Here is a 23,550-nt window from a genome sequence, read left to right as displayed (position 1 = left end):
ACATAGGGTCTATTCCTTCTCGTTCCGAAGCAGAGATGTTCACCCTCGCGAGGGTGGCCCTCTCGAGGGCATCATCACCCTCAAGTTCCCTCGCCCACAGTGACGCGAGGGCGAGGGAGCGCGAGGGCGAGGACAAGTTTTGGCCGCGAGGGCGATGGACAATTCCATTCGCGAGGGCGAGGGTGAACGAGGGCGAGGGCTAACTCCTACTGCGAGGGCGAGGGTGAGTGAGGTCGAAGTAAAATGAACATCTATGTTCCGAAGGGGTGGGGGTAACTTTTTGACTCTTGCACTTGCCGATTTTCGTTTGAAACATTCTAGTACACCCTGTAGTTGGGGTTATGTTACATATTATACCTCGTTTCAAAGCTAATGAAACAGGCTTGCAGATGGTATACAGATTTTCCCAGTACTGAATACAAGAGGGAAATATTGGAGGGAAATTTTTCAAATTTCCATATGAAATTCCCTTTTTAAAACAATTTTGCACTATTCTTGAGTGGAAACACTGTCGCAAGAGGAACAGTATCTGCTTAGGCAAAAATGATACTGTATACCAAAGATCTAGGTGAGGTGTCAAATTTTTAGCTTCATTAGAAGTCATAAAGAAGGCATTCTTCCTAACTCCTTACTCTAATAACGTAACAATGCTCCAACTTTCCATAGATGACAATGGTTACGAATATTAACAAACGAATATTTTTATGCAAAACTAGAAATACAATACTATTCGCTAACACACAAGAGCTCGATATTTCTATGAGGGAACACTAATTACAGTTCTGAAGAACTGAGGCAGTGAATTAAAGTTTTCGTTCAACATACTACACCAGAATGCTCATTGCAATAGGGTTGTCGAAATCATAAAAAATTACTTCCAATGCACACAAATGTATTGCTTGTCACGTACACCCAACGGAGACGTTGCCACTGTTAATGCCCAATTCCCTCGATTTTTTTCTTCTGCAAGCGGCGCAACTTATTAACTTAAAAGGGCGCTTTATTAGCTACTGTATTTTGTTTCGTGTGTGCAAGTGATAGCAGGAGTTTCGGTACCGTGGGGAAGTGCAAAGTGCTTGCGTGTAGACTGTGAAAGAAGTCCGACAGTGTTGTAGTAGAATGCCGTTTCAATACACCCACGCTGAAAATGCAGATATAAAGTACGTCTACTGGTTTTGTGATGGTAATGAAAAAGGTGCGGTGGAAGAACACCAGCGAAGATTTTCGCACCGCAGAGTGTCTACTGCACTAGTCTTTACACACATGTATACTAAACTGCGGGAAACTGGTCAGCTTTCCAGCGTAAAGCTAACATCTGAACGAGCGTCAAAATACACGCCTCAACAAGAAGACAACATTATTCAGACTGTACAGTGAAGTCCAACCACCAGCATTAGGTGAGTTTCTAATAAACTTGAACTTCCACGTACATAAGTACATGATGTACTGCGAGGAGAAGGGCTTTATCCGTTCATGTCCAAAGAGTGCAACATCACCATCCAGAAGACAGTGAACTACGTGTTGGTTCCTCCCAATGGGTACAGGAGCATCCTAATGTGCCAATTATCTTGTTCACTGATGAGTCCACTTTCACCAGGAATGGGATAAACAACACCCGCACCTGGCATCGTTGGAGTGACGAAAATCCTAGGGCAACCACAGTAAGACAATATCAGGAACTATTTTCTGTAAATGTTTGGGCGGGGATTGTCCGTGATCAGATCATTGGTCTCGTTTTTTCTGCCCCAGCGTTTGACCGGTGAATATTAATTGCATTTCCTGCGCCATGAATTACCAGTACTACTGGAAGATATGACTTTTCAAACTCGGGCGTCCATGTACTTCCAGCACGACGGGGCCCCTCTGATGCAACACAAGCTGTATGTTAATATGGTGACCCCAAGTTTCCTCATCGGTGGATGGATCGCAGGGGACGGAAGTCAATTATTCACTGGTCGCCCCGCTCCCTGGATCTTTCACATTTGGATTTATGCTTATGGGGTGGTTAAAGAACGTAGTATACAGACGAAAGAACAACTCACGATTAAAGTTAATTCAGATCATTCTAGAGGCATTCAACACCGTCAAAGAGCGCCGAGAAGACACCCTTCGGGCAACACTGAATATACTGACGCGCACTGCAAAGTGCATTGACGATGCTGGTGATATCTGAACATTTGCTGCACGAGCAAAACAATTACGTTGAGGTTGACGCTAGTAGGGTTACGTTTCTATCTGTATACATTATTGTTTACATATTAGAAGTAATTATTTGATTTCGACAACCCTATTGCAATGGACATTCTGGTCTAGTATGTTGTACGAAAACTTTAATTCAGGTGGGTTTTGTTTCACTGCCATCTGATGTTCAGAACTGTAATTAGTGTTTTCGCATAGAAATGTCGAGCTCTCATATGTTAGGGAATGGTATTGTATATCCAGTTTCGCATAAAAACATCCGTTTATTAATATTCGTAACCATTGTCATACATGGAAAGTTGGAACATTGTTATGTTATTAGAGTAAGGAGATAGGAAGAATGCCTTCTTTTATGGCTTCCAATGAAGCTAAAAATTTGACACCTCACCTGGATCTTTGGTATGCAGCATCAGTTTCGCCTAATCAGATACTGTTCCTCTAGCGACCTGAAAAAATATACTGCATGGGTAAGACACCCCTAGGGGTTGTAAATGAAGTTACATATTAAAATAATCAAAAACAACTTATATTAGTTCCGAATTAGTGGTTTTCGGGATCGTTGAGATGACTAATGGCACTCCCGCTGCGTTTTAGTCGAAGTGTGGCTTCCACAAGTGTCCTTAGCGGGAACGGTGGGACACGTAAAAACAATCGAGATCGACAGATACTAGAGTCGATTCTATAGTTTTCTGCGTCGATAAGCTGATTGATGACGTTTCCGATGACATTTAATCCCAAGTTAAGTCAACAAAGGAAAGCAACCTAGAGGAGACGCGAGACTAGTGCATTTAAAATAATAACAACTTAAACGATTTTGTCTCTATGAATGTTTGAAAAGCACCAAAAATCCTGGGTCTGTTGAGAAGGACGGTATTTTAAATTCGTCCGCAAGGAATTAAAATTGTCTGCATTAACGATGCATCCCAGTAATAAATAATTTAGTGGAACAAGGAAATTAATAAAAAATACAACATTTTTAAATAATATACAAGGTGGCCCAAAAGTAGGTATACGCCCCTACATTGATGAAGTATAACATTCTAGTTTATGAGTTTATTTGCTTCGGCTCTTCTGAGCTTAAGATGGAAGTAAAAACCCATTAAGAACAAATAATAAAGGAACTAAGTCTACCTGATGCATAACAATAAGAAATGATATAAAATGCAATTAGCTGATCAGTACGGTACTGTATACCTACTTTTGGGCCACCCTGGTGTGAAAGATTACAATAAACATTACAATGTTTATTATAATCTTGCTTTTCTAATATTTAGTATAAGATAAACTATATCTTAAGTGGATAAATAAGATAGGATTGATTTTGTTTTAAACCTAAATTAAGAAGCGTCAAACTCCATGCAAGAAGGAGAAACCTTTGAAAATATGCGGTGCCTTCACCTAAGATATTTACTCTAAACTCAAAGTGAATGACGATGAAGAAGTTGGCTCAATGAAAATAGTGTACAAAATATAAGTCTTATGAATACTATGTTGTCCGCCTCAAATTTGTATAGTCTGGGGTAGAACCAGATGTATTTTGGACCAGAGATGAGTAAGCTATCACTCTTTTCCAATTCAGGCTGTTAAATACGAAAATACTTACTAAAAGTCATGATTGATGGTATTCCAGCTAAAACAAACGTCTTCTGGTCGAGCAAACACTATCCTATGGTGATCATAGCAGGAATTAAGGATGAAATCCAAATGATCCTTCGGAGGTGAATAATTTTTTGGATTTTTTCTTGCGGAGTGCTTGTCATTAAATATATTTTCTTCATCATTGTTTCTGAAAGCATCCCTTGAACTTATATCTATCTTCTCATTCATCATTTTCAGTGTTTCTGAGGGAGAAATTGTAAAACAACAACCAGTTAATATATAATTATCTCTCACACAACACAAATATTGACTTTAATGAACATATACATGCACAAAACAGTTACTTTAAGTATTTTCTAATATATTTATAATTATTGCATTGTGTAACAAAATGTTAACAAAGCTCTTATTTTAGCTAGATTTATAATTCTTTTATAACGCCAGAAGTAATTTACCCCCTTAATGCATACCGTGCCATATATGACACGTACCTTCTTTTTCACTTTAGCTTTTGTGGGAGTTATCAAAGACACCAAATGACTATTTCGTCTGCTGTGAGAGATGTTGACGTGTATGAACAATATATTTTGGTGTCATGTCGCATGTTTTTGTGAGTTGTATTAGGCGGGGAAATGTTAACATGTTGTTTTGTGAAGAAGTGGATTTTTGTCAGTGAAAATATTTTTTTGGTGACACGTTGTGCGCAGTTTTCCCAAACAAAAAATATTACATTCAAGATAAATACTTTGAGATGTATTTCCAACAATAAAAACATGTGTGCCATATATGTCACACCATGCGTTTACAGGTACTTTTATGTCGTCGAAGTGCGGAAGTGATAACTATATAGTTGTTCTGTAATTCTCTTACAGCAATGGGTCCAGGCCTTTTTTATGATGAGTGTTAGGCAGTAGCTGTTAGAGAATTTCCAAATGGTAAGGCAGTGAATTATCAGATTTATCCGAAGATGAATCAGCACTAGATATAAGAAATACCAATGTTTTGACGTCGGACTCGGATGAAGATTCCGTTGCTCCTGCCCCTGAGAGGATCGTTATACCCGAGTCTGACGATGCAGTGGATTCAGATGCAGATGATCTCTGCTTCATAAACAATTCTCAGGATAGGAGGTCTACGTCATCGAGCAATTTGAAAAACACCAAGAGGAAACCTAGAAACATGGAATAGTCCCAAGAAGATATAAAATTTCAAAGTCCTCAGACTTACCTCAAGAAATAAAACAGCTATCCAAGGCCGATTGAATATTTCAAGTACTTTTTAACCGATGAGATTCTTCACTACGTAGTTGAATAGTCAAACATATAATCAATGCAAATTCGACCAAAAAATTCATTTTGTATTACCAAAAACTCGAACAGCTTAGTATGGTTTTCTAAATGTCAACTATTCAACTCGCAGCTACCAGGCATTACTGGAACGGAAGGTTTGGCAATGAAGCGGTAAATCAGGTGATGAGTTATGATCGGTTTGAAGAGATCGAATGAGTTATTCCTTCAACGGCAATTCAACTTTTATTCCCGCAGGAAAACTTGGCGATGGCAAACTTCGTAAAATTAGGCCTTGAACAGATACGAGAACATCTGAGATATGTTTCGAAAGAAGAATTCTTGGCAGTGGATAAGCAAATCATTCTCACAAAGTGTAAATCATCGATAAAACAATATAATGCAAAGAAACCTCATAAATGGGGTGATAAAGCATTTGTTCTGAGTGGAATTTCAGGTTTCAGTTATGAGTTTGAAATATTTGCTTGGGCTCAAAGTAATGTTGCTCCTACTGCGGCTCCAGACTTAAGCGGTAGTAGTAACGTTGTTGTGCAGTTGACTGCAGTCTGTACCTCGAAATATAAACCACAAAATATTCTTCGATAATTGATTTACAAGTCTAGCCTTAGAATTATATCTCAAGAAGGAAGGTACTCTATCCTAGTCACAGTGCGTACGAATCGTATCCCAAATTGCGATGTTCTTGCTGAATCTGAAATCTGAACAGGATGCAATAAAATAAAAAGTGGATGTAGCAGAAGATGAAAGTCCACTTGTGACATTGTACTATAACAAAACTGTAAATACATTGTCGACATACGCAGCGAGCAAGCCAACAACTTAGAAACACAGATATTTCATAAAGAGAAAACCTAAAAGATGATCCCACTTCCGTTTACAATACTTATATGGAGGTGTCGATCTTTTAGACCAATGCTAGGGTGCTCTAGGATCAATATTAGATCAAAGAAGTGGTACCATAAGATAATGTTCCACTTATTTGATTCAGTGTGCGTCAACACCTCGCTTCTTTGGAGGAGGAATATGAAAGAAACAATACCTTTGGAGACTTCAAATTATTAGATGCACATGTTTCATGGAAAGCTAAAAAGTCAGATTCAAGAAAACGTGGAAGACCAAGCTATGAAGTAGAAAAGTAGTTGAATAAGAAGCAGAAAAAAAACTTTTCTTGTTCCTATGAAAAAATATATAATCAAAAAATGGTTATGTAAGAAGGACCGTAAAAAGAAAGTTTTATACTGAAAGCAACAAATATGGCAATTTATTTTCTAAACATTTTTCATGAGGGAATATAAATATATATGTTAGATAGCCCTATATTACTGCATGAAGTGACATATATTGCACGATCCATACCCTACATACTTTTAGAAAAGTTTACCTTAACGCATAGTGTGCCATTACTTATTTCTCGTCAGAATTGAGTAAAAAATATAAAATTCAAGTTTTAATTCATTTTTCAAGTTTTCATATGAGGATCATCAATACTGATTATTTTTTTCGCTAACCGAAAAAAATCATGCAGAAAGGGGTTAATGAAAACAATATTTGATCAAGACTTATGATCGTATGCATTTGTCCACAGAGTTTCTACACTGATTTATATCTTGTGTTTCGTAAACTTATTGGATACTTGTTGGATACTTTGTTGGATACTTGTATCTAAGGTTCGACTTCAAAGTAAAACTAAGAACATTAATTTAAAGTGACCATTAAACTCTTTCTTCGTAAGCTTTCGATGTTTTAAATGAAAATAAAGAAAGGAAGATAGGTCAGAATTACCCACTAAAAATGTTATTGGCACACGTCAGAGCTCTCAATTCTAGTTGATGTTTGTACTCGTTCGGTTTTAATTAGATACAAAATGAAATTCATATTCGTAGTAAAGGGATGAATTATTGTGGCAGAAAAGAAGTGAATAAGATAGTGTTCACCCCATAAAAATACAGAAAAGAAAAATGTGAAATAATAAGTAAGATGCGCACTTTTGAGTACTAATTAAGTCATTTTTTACTTTGTAAACTGAATAATTAAGAATGAAAGTTAGAAAGGAAGTTGGTCTTCCTTATGTTTGGTGATATAATAGAAAAAACTTTAAAATTTTACATAAAATATGTTTGGCAATAACGCTTATTTAATCCACAGGAGATCTTAAGTACTGAAAACAAGACACTGCAATGCCTCATGTTTCCCAGCTCCCTGCTCCATTTTGAACTCTCTCTCTCCTGTTTTGTGTGTGTTTGTGTAAGTAAGGGGGTGCATGAGTGGGTATATTCCAGTGTTCGATCAATCCAGTTTGGGATTAACTCAATTTTCGTCTCTTTAGTGATCATCTCTGATTGACAAGTAGGTAAGATTTGAAATTGAAATGAAAGTTTTTAGTTTTACGTCCCACGGTTATGCCGGTTAGGCTAAAGGAGACGGTGATGATGAAAGAGATGAATGAAATGGTGGAATGAATAAAGTGGGAGGAAACGGGAGAACCCCGAGAAAACCCACGCACACGGTGTTTGTCCACCACAAAGTTCACTTGGCGGTAGCTAGGTAAGATTTGTCAGCTATGATAAAATAGTTCTGTTTCCGAACCTAATTCTATTAACAGTGACTAATTCCTTGACAGACACCTTTGGGAAGCAGGAATTACTGAACTGGTTGTTAGGTCCAATTGTATTTAACTGTTATAATAGAAATAAATTAACCAAGGTAGAAAGAATTGGTGATCACAAAATTTTGCGTAGCTCTTTTAAACAGGATATTAATAATTCCTCAAAAATAATAGAATATTGACCTAAATGGCACCAGATCAAAAGCTTCTGAATGGAAAATTAAAAATATCAAATTTCTGTTACATTTTAGTGAGAATTTCGCGTGTTGTATTTCTTTTTTTTATTTTTTAGAATTCCATTTTTTATACGTAACAATATTTTATTACATTCCTGTCAATTTTCAGTTTGAATATAGATTTTCTTCATTAATTAATTGTTCAGAAAGTTTATTTAACTAAGCAAAGCCTCATTATAATTCATTATGTTCTGACGAAATGACATTTCGAACAAGGCCTGCTCTGTGTGTGTGATTTTTGGGTTCTATTTGTGGTAGAGCACAATATTTTCACAGTGTTGACTAGACATCGTAAAACATTAACCGGCTTATGCAGAGTCGTTTCGACGTATGATTCGCATCGTACTAAAGGCCTGACTACTGCAGGAAACATATGTTAGTCGAACTGTTTAGTATGGCAATAATCACGCGTCATTACAACTCTGCACAAGGCCCTAAAAGATTAACGTGTAGGTTACCGGATTGTATTCTAAAAAAAGCAGGAACAATACTGATAAAGCCGATATGCTGATCCACATCATCCGGCTAGAGACCTATGCCTGTTGAATGCCTAGAATTAATATTTCTGGATTTATTAAAGCGATATAAATATTACTGGGACAGTATCCCAACCAATAATGAGCAGTTGACGTAATTTGAAGAAAAAGTACGTTTACCTTTCCAAAATCATTTTCTTCCTCTAAACCTTAACCTCTAGTAAGAAGGGTCAATGGTTTGATCTCCGAACATTAAAGATTAGTCATGTGAGTTTGTGTTGTACTCAGTGCCGGACTTACCATTAGGCACACTAGGCACGTGCCTAGAGTCACAGCCTTTGAGGGCGGCAGCCGGAAGAAGTTGTTTTTAACGGTAAATTATAGGAACATATGTACTTACAATTGGTCAATGTGACCCTCAATTTAATTTCATTCGGAGGGTTATTTTAAAAGAATTCCATAATGAAATATTCAGTGACTTCTATATAGTTGCTAGCCGCGAAGTAAATAAGGCAACCTCGCATTTTGTGACGTAAGTAGTCCGATGGTCTTACCGCCTAGTAGTTGTAGTCTGCTATGAGTCTGCAGAAAGCACAATAAAGTTTTAATATTTATCAGTCTTACTGCACAGTTTTTAATGTTTTGTGATTATTTTACGATTTTATTTCTTTGAAACATATATTTTTGGAAAATAATAGAAGCGTGAAGTGGTGGAAAATTAAAATAAATTAAACAAATTTCTTAATTATAGAGGTAGAGTCAAAGTATGGCCTTTGTATAGTATAGTAGAACCAGGATTTTAAGGCACAAAAACGTTGAGATATGCTAGTTCCCTTTAGTACTACGAAATCAAACATTCTTATGATGTCGATGATGGTATTTTGTGTCGTTTTGTATTAATTTTAGCATTTACGTGAGTACAAGGGCTATATTGTTGCAATTCTTAACAATTCTTGCAATTCTTAACATTGAACCTTAATGGTAAAAAGTTTGGATTTGAACAATTAATTGAAGAATTTTCTGTTATGAAAGCAAAGCGTAAACGTTTAATGTAAGAATATATCTTCATAATACCTTAGCAGTTTTGTTTTGGTAGTAAAACTAATAAACAATACTACATGTTCCACATACAAAGAATATTAATGATAATTTTTACACTATATTTATCATTATAAACTATTATATCCAGGGGTAAAAGTGAAGGGGAACGCAGTGGGACGTCGCCTCCCCATCTCCAGAAAATATATGTGCCGTCTCCCCTACTTAAAAAAAATACAATGGGTAAAGATAAGCACGGGGGATGGCGTGATCTCATGCGTCCCCCTACCTTTTCAGATCCGCTTTTATCCCTGAATATCAAAAAAGAAAATTGAGTTTCAGTTAATTTCTGTATGTGTTTTTTTAAAACTATTACTTCTTAAGTGCAATAAATAAAACTTACAAATCTTGTGAGTTGTTATTTTGAATCTTTTTCATCAATGAATGAGAAAGTGAATATATGAATATTTTTATAATATATTATTTTCAAATATAGTGCATAATATAGACCAAGCAAATTTTAATCGAATTTTGCTAAGAACGGTATCGCGTCCTGCGAATTATTCATTTACATTCACTCTCGCCTAAATGGCAAGATTTTTTTTTTTCATCTCGAAATGTATTAATAAAAATTCAAAACAATTTATTTCACAGTGCCTTTCTTGGACAAAGGTGTGAATAAGAGCGAGTCAATGGCGGAAAATTTTAATCTCCTATTAGGTTGAGACGTTTCCTATATTCGCGAAACACAAAGGACCGGTCGGTCGAATCGTGCCTAGGGGCGGCACCATATGTAAGTCCGCCATTGGCTGTACTATCTGATAATTTTTGGTTTTATCGTGGTTCTCTCCTTTATTTTCACTATAGTCCTTAAATTATTTCATGATCACTCTCACGCATTCACCATCCTTCTCGTTTAGTGTGCAGAATGGAAAGTTAAATAGAGTTCATTTAGTTTTCTTTTAGAAACATATGTATGATCTTTAGAGTGACATGACGTTTTCAATGGAAACTTTTTTTTTTTTTTTTTTTTTTAAGGAAAGGAGAAGAAGGAAACTTTTCCTAGTTGCTACCTATGAATAAGATTTACAGTATTTGTAGCATACAAATAAAACCAATATAAGAAATCTGGGATGGAATATGCCATAATTTGTAACTTTATATTATTATTATTATTATTATTATTATTATTATTATTATTATTATTATTATTATTATTATTATTATTATTATTATTATTGTTGTTGTTGTTGTCAAGACTAGAGTTTGGTGTAATTATTTGGAATACTATATGTGTAACATTGGCAAACACAATTGAGACAGTTCAAAAATGTTTTATTAGACCGTAAAATGAATAGAGATTACTACTCACATAGTTATGAATACTGGAATCTGTTTTGAGGATTACAGGCATTAAGTGACAGGGGAAAACTTATTGATAGACAATAGATATCATAGTGAATACTGCTTACATAATACAGGCATAAGTGTACCAATGTATATACAATATGAGAAATGGATTAACATTAGTTCCTTTGAATCCAAAATCTGTAATTTTAAGAAGAATGGCCAATTCTTTTAATCTAATTTGAACCATTTATTTTTATTAGTACAGAAGCATACATTTTAAAGCTCGACAAATATTATTTGTAGTATTTTTGTTCACGTTGTATCTATTTTGAGACAAAATATTTGGTATTAATTTGACAAGGAATTGTTGTTTAATCCGCTACTATTTTATTTCATCATTAATATTATTATTTTATTGTTTCAGTAGATAGGTTACATTGTATGTAATGTATGTTTATTTTTGTCTGATAAGGTGCTGTATTGTTGCCATTAGGCTATTCATGACACAGAAATAAACATTATTATTATTATTATTATTATTATTATTATTATTATTATTATTATTATTATTATTATTATTATTATTATTATTATTATTATTATACGACGCTGATAATAACAATATTTAACCTAATCTTTCCAACTGATCGTAAGTGCGGGTGGTTGTAAGTTGATGACTAAATGTATTACTTGTATCATTATTTTAGTAATTAACAACTACACCATATTAAGAAGCAAATTAATCCAACTTTTATTACATTAGTCATAAGTATTCATAATATAAAGAAATAGAAATCGACAACTGGTTCAGTGATTTACCCTGTTCAAATGGATTGTTCAAACAACTAGTCGTTTGATCGCAAACTGTTCTGTTTTCGTGGCTCTAATCCACTGCCTTCTACATCCGTAGGAGGCGGTGCTCTAATCTCATCATCATTTCAATTGAAGGTAGTCGCTACACGGACTAAAATGGATTTTGTAGCAAACTGGACTGGTAGCAAGCCACATAGAATCGCATCCGTCTGTTTCTGTTGGTTGAAGCGAGATTTTCCTTGCTTTTCTTCATTAAAATAAACTCTTTCGGAATAAAGTATTCGATTGGTCGTTTTCTGGAGTTTATTGTCCTTTTCACCACAAAGGTCATGGGATATGGACCACATGAGGTCAATTGGGAGTCAAACCCGTATTTGTAGCGCTGAATGGGTGTAGGCTAACATATACCTAATGAGGAGTTAGAAAGAAATTAACCTTTAGCCAAAGAATAATACGAAGAATGCTGTTTCAAAAGATAGTATTTTACTAATGTTACAACTTTTCACTCAACACTATATAGTTCATGAGCCAGACGCCTAAAATTTGGTCAACGGTACCATTCAGGGGGGCAAAATCCCCCAATACATTTTGAACAGATATGATACGTGGTCCAGGATATCAAAACTGCTTGGTGGACGTTCGTCCGGCACAGCTTTATGCAAAATATGACGTCATCAATATGGCGGCCTACTGATTTCTCCATAGCAATTTTAAACGATTACAATTGCATTATCCTTCAAGATAGAAAATTAATTCTTGCTTCCTGGTTGACAATGTACTCCAGACCTACATTTTAACACCAAAACTTTTCTAATTATTGCCGCCATTTTGAAATATAGTGCCTGAAACTGGAGAAATGTCTGTCACACATTCAATCGCAACTTTAATGGCGACTAACTACGAAACAGCCATATTTACGCAAAAACACCACGGAATAAACAAAGTTGTGTATTTCAAGAGATTTCAGACGACACATGAATCTTAGCTGTATCTTTACAAATAACTAAAATAATTCATTTTATGCACTGATAGATGTAGGTTTCTAATAGTTCAAATATTAGAAATGTTACGTTGTCAATATGTGGCTCTGACTTTTATTATACGATATGAATGAAGCCTTGTGATATTGATTTTGCCAGAAATATATAGTGTTCAATATGTAGTTATCGTTTATTGCATTTCTAGATTTACAATTACAATCTGCCGTAAAACATTAAAGGAAATTAAGCAAACATGCATACACAGTAAAATTTACTGAGCGAGTATGAATAGATTATGTAACCGTAAATGACGTAATTACTTATATACTGAAGGTATAAATACTACTTACAAGGCAGTATTCAACAGTATTCATGTGAATGATCATAAACTCTACACTCTCTGTCACGCACACACAAACTTATACATACAGTATGTAGGCCTATCTACACTGAGAAACTACATAAATATTTCATTTCAAGTAATATGTTGTATTGTAAAGTGTATATATATTATTTTAAAACTACTTTTGTATATTTTGCCATAAGGTTGTTTATTTCTCTTACACAGATAATACTTTATATGATGATATACGAATACAATCCAAAATATTTTTATAATGTAAAAAAAATAACAGTATTCAAATCACCTTTAAAGTATACTGGAAAACTTTTGTATCTAATTTACTATGCCTCATAAGTATTATATGAACGTTACTATATCTGGTTTCATACCCTATTTTACAGTTTATTCTATCTGTAAAATAGACGACATATGTATATGCTACTATACGAAATTTTATATACATACTAGTATATATTACCCGCTTCGCTGGATTGTAATGAAAATTTAAATGCACAACTCCGTATCTTATGTGTTTAGTACCCGTGAAATATGCTGTTTTCGTTTTTAATGGCATCGGAAAGATAATTGATCACCCCGAAAAACATGGATTCGACACTAATATTGGTCACTTTCGATCATTTTATTATCTCTCCCTCTTCCAAATTGCGGAGCTGAATTTGGTTTTAAACGGGATTGGAAGTGTCCCCGGTCATCTCAGCGGACCCCGGAAACTATGGATTCGACACTAATATTGGTTATTTTTGATTCAGTTTTATGTATTTCCCTTTCCCCCTCCCCCAAGATGCGGGGCTGAATTTGGATTTAAACAGCATCAGAAGTGTCACTGTTCATCTCGGCGACCCCAAGAATTAAAAATTTAACCCTAATATATCCCCCTCTTCCATGTTGCGGACCATGGCATCGGAAGTTTCACTGTTCATCTCAACGACCCAAAAGTATGTATTCAACACACTCATTTTCGATCATTTTTAAATCTCTTCCTCCCACTCCCCAAGTTGCGGGGTTGAATTTAAATTCAAACGGGATCGAAAATATCACTGTTCATCTAAGCGACCCAGAAAACTATAAATTCGACACTGATAGTAGCCATTTTCGATCATTTATATATATATATATATATATATATATATATATATATATATATATATATATATATATATATATATATATATATATATCCCTCCCCCAAGTGGCGGGGCTGATTTTGGATTTAAACCGGACCGGAACTGTCACTGTTCATCTGAATGATCCCGAAAACTATCGATTAGACACTAATATTGGTCATTTTCGATCATTATTATACATAGCTCTCTTTCCCCTCCTCGGTGCTGCAGCACACGGCATCAGAATTGTTACTGTTAATCTCAGCTATTCCTAAAACTATGGATTCGACACAAATATTAGTCATTTTCCATCTTTTTTAAATGTTTATCCCCCGCCCCTACGTTGTACCCTATCAGGGCTGAACTTGGATTGAAACAGCATCAGAAGTGTCACTGTTTCTCTCATCGACCCCAGAAACTATGGATTCAACACTGATATCGGTCATTTTTGATCATTTTTAAATTTCCCCCCTCCCCTAAGTTGCATTGTCAAAGTGAATAGCCTAAAGCAGAGTTTCTTAAAGTGTGCTCCGCGGAACTCATGGGTTCCCTAAAGAGTTCCTAGGGTTTTCATATAAACCGACCTAAAGGGGGTGCGGTGACTCAGTGGTAGAGTGTTCACCTCCGGCGCTTGGGGTCCCTGGTTCGATTCCAGCTCGCCCCGTGTGGACTTTGTGGTGAACAAACACCGTGCTCGTATGTTTTCTCGGGGTTCTCCCGTTTCCTCCCACTTTCTTCATTTCACCATTTAACTCATCTCTCATCATCACCGTCTCCTTTAGCCTAACCGGCATAAGCGTGGGACGTAAAACTTAAAGATTTCATTTCATTTTCATTTTTAAACCGACCTCAAGGAGGCGAATAAAAAATTCGCAAGTCTCTCTCTCATCTAAAAGTTGGTTTGAATTTTAGGTCCTTCGGAATTTGTTTGTGAAAATTTGAACCGGAATACAATTAAAAATATATGATTTTTTTTTTTGAAAAAATAGAAAATGACAAAAGCTTCTTCCCGACAGTTGTTTAGCCATGGGCTTCATGGATGCTCAAAGCGGCGCTGTGTGTGGTAGAGTTTTACCTAACAGTTTCATGGCTCCTGCAAAATTACGGCGTCATTTTGAAACTAATCGTAGTGAGTTTCAAAACAAGAAATATTGATTCCTTTGAAAGAAAACGTCATGAGTTACTCAATTCACAAAAGAGCTTAGTTCAGACGTCATTTAGTATGACTGAAAATGCAACAGAAGCATCTTTCATTGTAACTTATAGATTGGCACCGCTGCAGCAGGAAAATCAGACCCCAGGAAAATTGTCACCCCGGGTGCTATTTTTCCCAGGAAAATAATACCCCAGGAATCACCTTTACACGGGGTGATACTTTTCCTAGGAAAACTATCACCCTGGGGTGTTAATATTCCCAGGAAAATTGTCACCACGGGGGCATAAATTTCCCGAATATCAATTAAAAATGTACATATGGGGGTATAATTTTCCTAGCCAGGAAAAATGGACCCCCACCTAACAAACACAGAAAAAAACTACCAACAAATTCAATCTTTGTCATTTCATTAGTCTTTAGAAAGCCTATTTGTCCACACAGTAGGGTGGGGGTATAATTTTCCTGGCCAGGAAAAATGGACCCCACCTAACAAACACAGAAAAATACTACCAAAAAATTAAAACTTTTGTCATTTCATTTGTCTTTAGAAACGAGATTTGTCCACACAGTAGGGTGGAGGTATAATTTTCCTGGCCAGGAAAAATGGACCCCACCTAAAAAACGCTGAAAATAAGCACCAAAAAATTAAAACTTTTGTCATTTCATGTTTCTTTTTAAACGAGATATGTCCACACAGTAGGGTGGGGGTATAATTTTCCTGGCCAGGAAAAATGGACCCCACCTAAAAAAACGCTGAAAATAAGCACCAAAAAATTAAAATTTTTGTCATTTCATGTGTCTTTAGAAACGAGATTTGTCCACACAGTAGGGTGGGGATATAATTTTCCTGGCCAGGAAAAATGGGCCCCACATAAAAAACGCGGAAAATAAGCACCAAAAAATTAAAACTTTTGTCATTTCATGTGTCTTTAGAAACGAGATTTGTCAACACAGTAGGGTGGGGGTATAATTTTCCTGGCCAGGAAAAATGAACCCCACCTAAAAAAACGCTGAAAATAAGCACCAAAAAATTAAAACTTTTGTGAATTCATGTGTCTTTAAAAACAAGATTTGTCCACACAGTAGGGTGGGGGTATAATTTTCCTGGCCAGGAAAAATGGACCCCACCTAAAAAAACGCTGAAAATAAGCACCAAAAAATTAAAACTTTTGTCATTTCATGTGTCATTAGAAACGAGATTTGTCAACACAGTAGGGTGGGGGTATAATTTTCCTGGCCAGGAAAAATGGAACCCACCTAAAAAAACGCTGAAAATAAGCACCAAAAAATTAAAACTTTTGTGATTTCATGTGTCTTTAAAAACAAGATTTGTCCACACAGTAGGGTGGTGGTATAATTTTCCTGGCCAGGAAAAATGGACCCCACCTAAAAAAACGCTGAAAATAAGCACCAAAAAATTAAAACTTTTGTCATTTCATGTGTCTTTAGAAACGAGATTTGTCCACACAGTAGGGTGGGGGTATAATTTTCCTGGCCAAGAAAAATGGGCCCCACCTAAAAAAGGCGGAAAATAAGCACCAAAAAATTAAAACTTTTGTGATTTCATGTGTCTTTAGAAACGAGAATTGTCCACACAGTAAGGTGGGGGTATAATTTTCCTGGCCAGGAAAAATGGACCCCACCTAAAAAAACGCTGAAAATAAGCACCAAAAAATTAAAACTTTTGTGATTTCATGTGTCTTTAAAAACAAGATTTGTCCACACAGTAGGGTGGTGGTATAATTTTCCTGGCCAGGAAAAATGGACCCCACCTAAAAAAACGCTGAAAATAAGCACCAAAAAATTAAAACTTTTGTCATTTCATGTGTCTTTAGAAACGAGATTTGTCCACACAGTAGGGTGGGGGTATAATTTTCCTGGCCAAGAAAAATGGGCCCCACCTAAAAAAGGCGGAAAATAAGCACCAAAAAATTAAAACTTTTGTGATTTCATGTGTCTTTAGAAACGAGAATTGTCCACACAGTAAGGTGGGGGTATAATTTTCCTGGCCAGGAAAAATGGACCCCACCTAAAAAAACGCTGAAAATAAGCACCAAAAAATTAAAACTTTTGTGATTTCATGTGTCTTTAGAAACAAGATTTGTCCACACAGTAGGGTGGGGGTATAATTTTCCTGGCCAGGAAAAATGGACCCCACCTAAAAAACGCTGAAAATAAGCACCAAAAAATTAAAACTTTTGTCATTTCATGTGTCTTTAGAAACGAGATTTGTCCACACAGTAGGGTGGGAATATAATTTTCCTGGCCAGGAAAAATGGACCCCACCTAAAAAAACGCTGAAAATAAGCACCAAAAAATTAAAACTTTTGTCATTTCATGTGTCTTTAGAAACGAGATTTGTCCACACAGTAGGGTGGGGGTATAATTTTCCTGGCCAGGAAAAATGGACCCCACCTAAAAAAACGCTGAAAATAAGCACCAAAAAATTAAAGCTTTTGTCATTTCATTAGTCTTTAGATAGCCGATTTGTCCATACAGTAGGGTGGGGTATAATTTTCCTGGCCAGGAAAAATGGACCCCACCTAAAAAAACGCTGAAAATAAGCACCAAAAAATTAAAACTTTTGTCATTTGATGTGTCTTTGGAAATGAAATTTTTTCACAAAGTAAGGTGGGGGTATAATTTTTCTGGCCAGGAAAAATGGACCCCCACCTAAAAAACACTCAAAACAAGCACCGAAAAATTCAATCCTTTGTCATTTCATTAGTCTTTAGAAAGCCGATTTGTCCACACAGTAGGGTGGGGGTATAATTTTCCTAGCCAGGAAAAATGGACCCCCACCTAACAAACACAGAAAAAAACTACCAACAAATTCAATCTTTGTCATTTCATTAGTCTTTAGAAAGCCTATTTGTCCACACAGTAGGGTGGGGGTATAATTTTCCTGGCCAGGAAAAATGGACCCCACCTAACAAACACAGAAAAATACTACCAAAAAATTAAAACTTTTGTCATTTCATTTGTCTTTAGAAACTAGATTTGCCCACACAGTAGGGTGGGGGTATAATTTTCCTGGCCAGGAAAAATGGACCCCACCTAAAAAAGCGCTGAAAATAAGCACCAAAAAATTAAAACTTTTGTCATTTCATGTTTCTTTAGAAACGAGATTTGTCCACACAGTAGGGTGGGGATATAATTTTCCTGGCCAGGAAAAATGGGCCCCACATAAAAAACGCGGAAAATAAGCACCAAAAAATTAAAACTTTTGTCATTTCATGTGTCTTTAGAAACGAGATTTGTCAACACAGTAGGGTGGGGGTATAATTTTCCTGGCCAGGAAAAATGGACCCCACCTAAAAAAACGCTGAAAATAAGCACCAAAAAATTAAAACTTTTTTGAATTCATGTGTCTTTAAAAACAAGATTTGTCCACACAGTAGGGTGGGGGTATAATTTTCCTGGCCAGGAAAAATGGACCCCACCTAAAAATCGCTGAAAATAAGCACCAAAAAATTAAAACTTTTCTCATTTCATGTGTCTTTAGAAACGAGATTTGTCAACACAGTAGGGTGGGGGTATAATTTTCCTGGCCAGGAAAAATGGACCCCACCTAAAAGAAACGCTGAAAATAAGCACCAAAAAATTAAAACTTTTGTGATTTCATGTGTCTTTAAAAACAAGATTTGTCCACACAGTAGGGTGGGGGTATAATTTTTCTGGCCAGGAAAAATGGACCCCACCTAAAAAAAACGCTGAAAATAAGCACCAAAAAATTAAAACTTTTGTCATTTCATGTGTCTTTAGAAACGAGATTTGTCAACACAGTAGGGTGGGGATATAATTTTCCTGGCCAGGAAAAATTGGCCCCACATAAAAAACGCGGAAAATAAGCACCAAAAAATTAAAACTTTTGTCATTTCATGTGTCTTTAGAAACGAGAATTGTCCACACAGTAAGGTGGGGGTATAATTTTCCTGGCCAGGAAAAATGGACCCCACCTAAAAAAACCCTGAAAATAAGCACCAAAAAATTAAAACTTTTGTGATTTCATGTGTCTTTAGAAACAAGATTTGTCCACACAGTAGGGTGGGGGTATAATTTTCCTGGCCAGGAAAAATGGACCCCACCTAAAAAACGCTGAACATAAGCACCGAAAAATTAAAACTTTTGTCATTTCATGTGTCTTTAGAAACGAGATTTGTCCACACAGTAGGGTGGGGGTATAATTTTCCTGGCCAGGAAAAATGGACCCCACCTAAAAAAACGGTGAAAATAAGCACCAAAAAATTAAAACTTTTGTCATTTCATGTGTCTTTAGAAACGAGATTTGTCCACACAGTAGGGTGGGGGTATAATTTTCCTGGCCAGGAAAAATGAACCCCACCTAAAAAAACGCTGAAAATAAGCACCAAAAAATTAAAGCTTTTGTCATTTCATTAGTCTTTAGATAGCCGATTTGTCCATACAGTAGGGTGGGGGTATAATTTTCCTGGCCAGGAAAAATGGACCCCACCTAAAAAAACGCTGAAAATAAGCACCAAAAAATTAAAACTTTTGTCATTTGATGTGTCTTTGGAAACGAAATTTTTTCACAAAATAGGGTGGGGGTATAATTTTTCTGGCCAGGAAAAATGGACCCCCACCTAAAAAACACTGAAAACAAGCACCGAAAAATTCAATCTTTTGTCATTTCATTAGTCTTTAGAAAGCCGATTTGTCCACACAGTAGGGTGGGGGTATAATTTTCCTGGCCAGGAAAAATGGACTCCCACCTAAAAAGCGCTGAAAATAAGCACCAAAAAATTAAAACTTTTGTGATTTCATGTGTCTTTAAAAACAAGATTTGTCCACATTGTTGGGTGGGGGTATAATTTTCCTGGCCAGGAAAACTGGACCCCACCTAAAAAAACGCTGAAAATAAGCACCAAAAAATTAAAACTTTTGTCATTTCATGTGTCTTTAGAAACTAGATTTGTCAACACAGTAGGGTGGTGGTATAATTTTCCTGGCCAGGAAAAATGGACCCCACCTAAAAAAACGCTGAAAATAAGCACCAAAAAATTAAAACTTTTGTGATTTCATGTGTCTTAAAAAACAAGATTTGTCCACACAGTAGGGTGAGGGTATAATTTTCCTGGCCAGGAAAAATGGACCCCACCTAAAAAACGCTGAAAATAAGCACCAAAAAATTAAAACTCTTGTCATTTCTTGTGTCTTTAGAAACGAGATTTGTCCACACAGTAGGGTGGGGGTATAATTTTCCTGGCCAGGAAAAATGGGCCCCACATAAAAAACGCGTAAAATAAGCACCAAAAAATTAAAACTTTTGTCATTTCATGTGGCTTTAGAAACAAGATTTGTCAACACAGTAGGGTGGGGGTATAATTTTCCTGGCCAGGAAAAATGGACCCCACATAAAAAAAACGCTGAAAATAAGCACCAAAAAATTAAAACTTTTGTCATTTCATGTGTCTTTAGAAACGAGATTTGTCCACACAGTAGGGTGGGGGTATAATTTTCCTGGCCAGGAAAAATGGACCCCACCTAAAAAAACGCTGAAAATAAGCACCAAAAAATTAAAACTTTTGTCATTTCATGTGTCTTTAGAAACGAGATTTGTCCACACAGTAGGGTGGGGGTATAATTTTCCTGGCCAGGAAAAATGGACCCCACCTAAAAAAACGCTGAAAATAAGCACCAAAAAATTAAAACTTTTGTCATTTCATGTGTCTTTAGAAACGAGATTTGTCCACACAGTAGGGTGGGGGTATAATTTTCCTGGCCAGGAAAAATGGACCCCACCTAAAAAAACGCTGAAAATAAGCACCAAAAAATTAAAACTTTTGTCATTTCATGTGCCTTTAGAATAGAGATTTGTCCACACAGTAGGGTGGGGGTATAATTTTCTTGGCCAGGAAAAATGGACCCCACCTAAAAAAACGCTGGAAATAAGCACCAAAAAATAAAACTTTTGTCATTTCATTAGTCTTTAGAAAGCCGATTTGTCCACACAGTAGGGTGGGGGTATAATTTTCCTGGCCAGGAAAAATGGACCCCACCTAAAAAAAAGCTGAAAATAAGCACCAAAAAATTAAAACTTTTGTCATTTCATTAGTCTTTAGAAAGCCGATTTGTCCACACAGTAGGGTGGGGGTATAATTTTCCTGGCCAGGAAAAATGGACCCCACCTAAAAAAACGCTGAAAATAAGCACCAAAAAATTTAAACTTTTGTCATTTGATGTGTCTTTGGAAATGAAATTTTTTCACAAAGTAGGGTGGGGGTATAATTTTTCTGGCCAGGAAAAATGGACCCCCACCTAAAAAACACTGAAAACAAGCACCGAAAAATTCAATCCTTTGTCATTTCATTAGTCTTTAGAAAGCCGATTTGTCCACACAGTAGGGTGGGGGTATAATTTTCCTGGCCAGGAAAAATGGACTCCCACCAAAAAGCGCTGAAAATAAGCACCAAAAAATTAAAACTTTTGTGATTTCATGTGTCTTTAAAAACAAGATTTGTCCACATTGTAGGGTGGGGGTATAATTTTCCTGGCCAGGAAAAATGGACCCCACCTAAAAATACCCTGAAAATAAGCACCAAAAAATTAAAACTTTTGTCATTTCATGTGTCTTTAGAAACAGGATTTGTCAACACAGTAGGGTGGGGGTATAATTTTCCTGGCCAGGAAAAATGGACCCCACCTAAAAAAACGCTCAAAATAAGCACCAAAAAATTAAAACTTTTGTGATTTCATGTGTCTTTAAAAGCAAGATTTGTCCACACAGTAGGGTGGGGGTATAATTTTCCTGGCCAGGAAAAATGGACTCCCACCTAAAAAGCGCTGAAATTAAGCACCAAAAAATTAAAACTTTTGTGATTTCATGTGTCTTTAAAAACAAGATTTGTCCACATTGTAGGGTGGGGGTATAATTTTCCTGGCCAGGAAAAATGGACCTCACCTAAAAATACCCTGAAAATAAGCATCAAAAAATTAAAACTTTTGTCATTTCATGTGTCTTTAGAAACGAGATTTGTCAACACAGTAGGGTGGGGGTATAATTTTCTGGCCAGGAAAAATGGACCCCACCTAAAAAAACGCTGAAAATAAGCACCAAAAAATTAAAAATTTTGTGATTTCATGTGTCTTTAGAAACGAGATTTGTCCACACAGTAGGGTGGGGGTATAATTTTCCTGGCCAGGAAAAATGGACCCCACCTAAAAAAACGCTGAAAATAAGCACCAAAAAATTAAAACTTTTGTCATTTCATGTGTCTTTAGAAACGAGATTTGTCCACACAGTAGGGTGGGGGTATAATTTTCCTGGCCAGGAAAAATGGACCCCACCTAAAAAAACGCTGAAAATAAGCACCAAAAAATTAAAACTTTTGTCATTTCATGTGCCTTTAGAAACGAGATTTGTCCACACAGTAGGGTGGGGGTATAATTTTCTTGGCCAGGAAAAATGGACCCCACCTAAAAAAACGCTGGAAATAAGCACCAAAAAATAAAACTTTTGTCATTTCATTAGTCTTTAGAAAGCCGATTTGTCCACACAGTAGGGTGGGGGTATAATTTTCCTGGCCAGGAAAAATGGACCCCACCTAAAAAAAAGGTGAAAATAAGCACCAAAAAATTAAAACTTTTGTCATTTCATTAGTCTTTAGAAAGCCGATTTGTCCACACAGTAGGGTGGGGGTATAATTTTCCTGGCCAGGAAAAATGGACCCCACCTAAAAAAACGCTGAAAATAAGCACCAAAAAATTAAAACTTTTGTCATTTGATGTGTCTTTGGAAATGAAATTTTTTCACAAAGTAGGGTGGGGGTATAATTTTTCTGGCCAGGAAAAATGGACCCCCACCTAAAAAACACTGAAAACAAGCACCGAAAAATTCAATCCTTTGTCATTTCATTAGTCTTTAGAAAGCCGATTTGTCCACACAGTAGGGTGGGGGTATAATTTTCCTGGCCAGGAAAAATGGACCCCACCTAAAAAAACGCTGAAAATAAGCACCAAAAAATTAAAACTTTTGTCATTTCATGTGCCTTTAGAAACGAGATTTGTCCACACAGTAGGGTGGGGGTATAATTTTCTTGGCCAGGAAAAATGGACCCCACCTAAAAAAACGCTGGAAATAAGCACCAAAAAATAAAACTTTTGTCATTTCATTAGTCTTTAGAAAGCCGATTTGTCCACACAGTAGGGTGGGGGTATAATTTTCCTGGCCAGGAAAAATGGACCCCACCTAAAAAAAAGCTGAAAATAAGCACCAAAAAATTAAAACTTTTGTCATTTCATTAGTCTTTAGAAAGCCGATTTGTCCACACAGTAGGGTGGGGGTATAATTTTCCTGGCCAGGA

The 23,550-nt window shown here is 36.2% G+C and overlaps 1 protein-coding gene across 1 annotated transcript in view; it reads right to left on the bottom strand.

Moving 5' to 3' along the window:
- The window catches only part of LOC145687800 (cilia- and flagella-associated protein 276-like), a 72,163-nt gene that overhangs the window by 5,985 nt on the left and 42,628 nt on the right, over positions 1-23,550 (bottom strand). Inside the window, exon 2 of the mRNA XM_081761228.1 lies at positions 3,803-4,040. Within this exon, the coding sequence (XP_081617354.1) occupies positions 3,803-4,040 (238 nt within the window). The remainder of the gene's footprint in view (positions 1-3,802; positions 4,041-23,550) is intronic.

The sequence above is a fragment of the Thermobia domestica genome, chromosome 6 (genome assembly GCF_964235325.1).
Source record: "Thermobia domestica chromosome 6, izTheDome1.hap1.1, whole genome shotgun sequence".
Lineage (NCBI taxonomy): Eukaryota > Metazoa > Arthropoda > Insecta > Zygentoma > Lepismatidae > Thermobia > Thermobia domestica.
The sequence above is the reverse complement of the archived record's forward strand: the minus strand, read 5'-3'. Positions and strand labels throughout refer to the sequence as shown.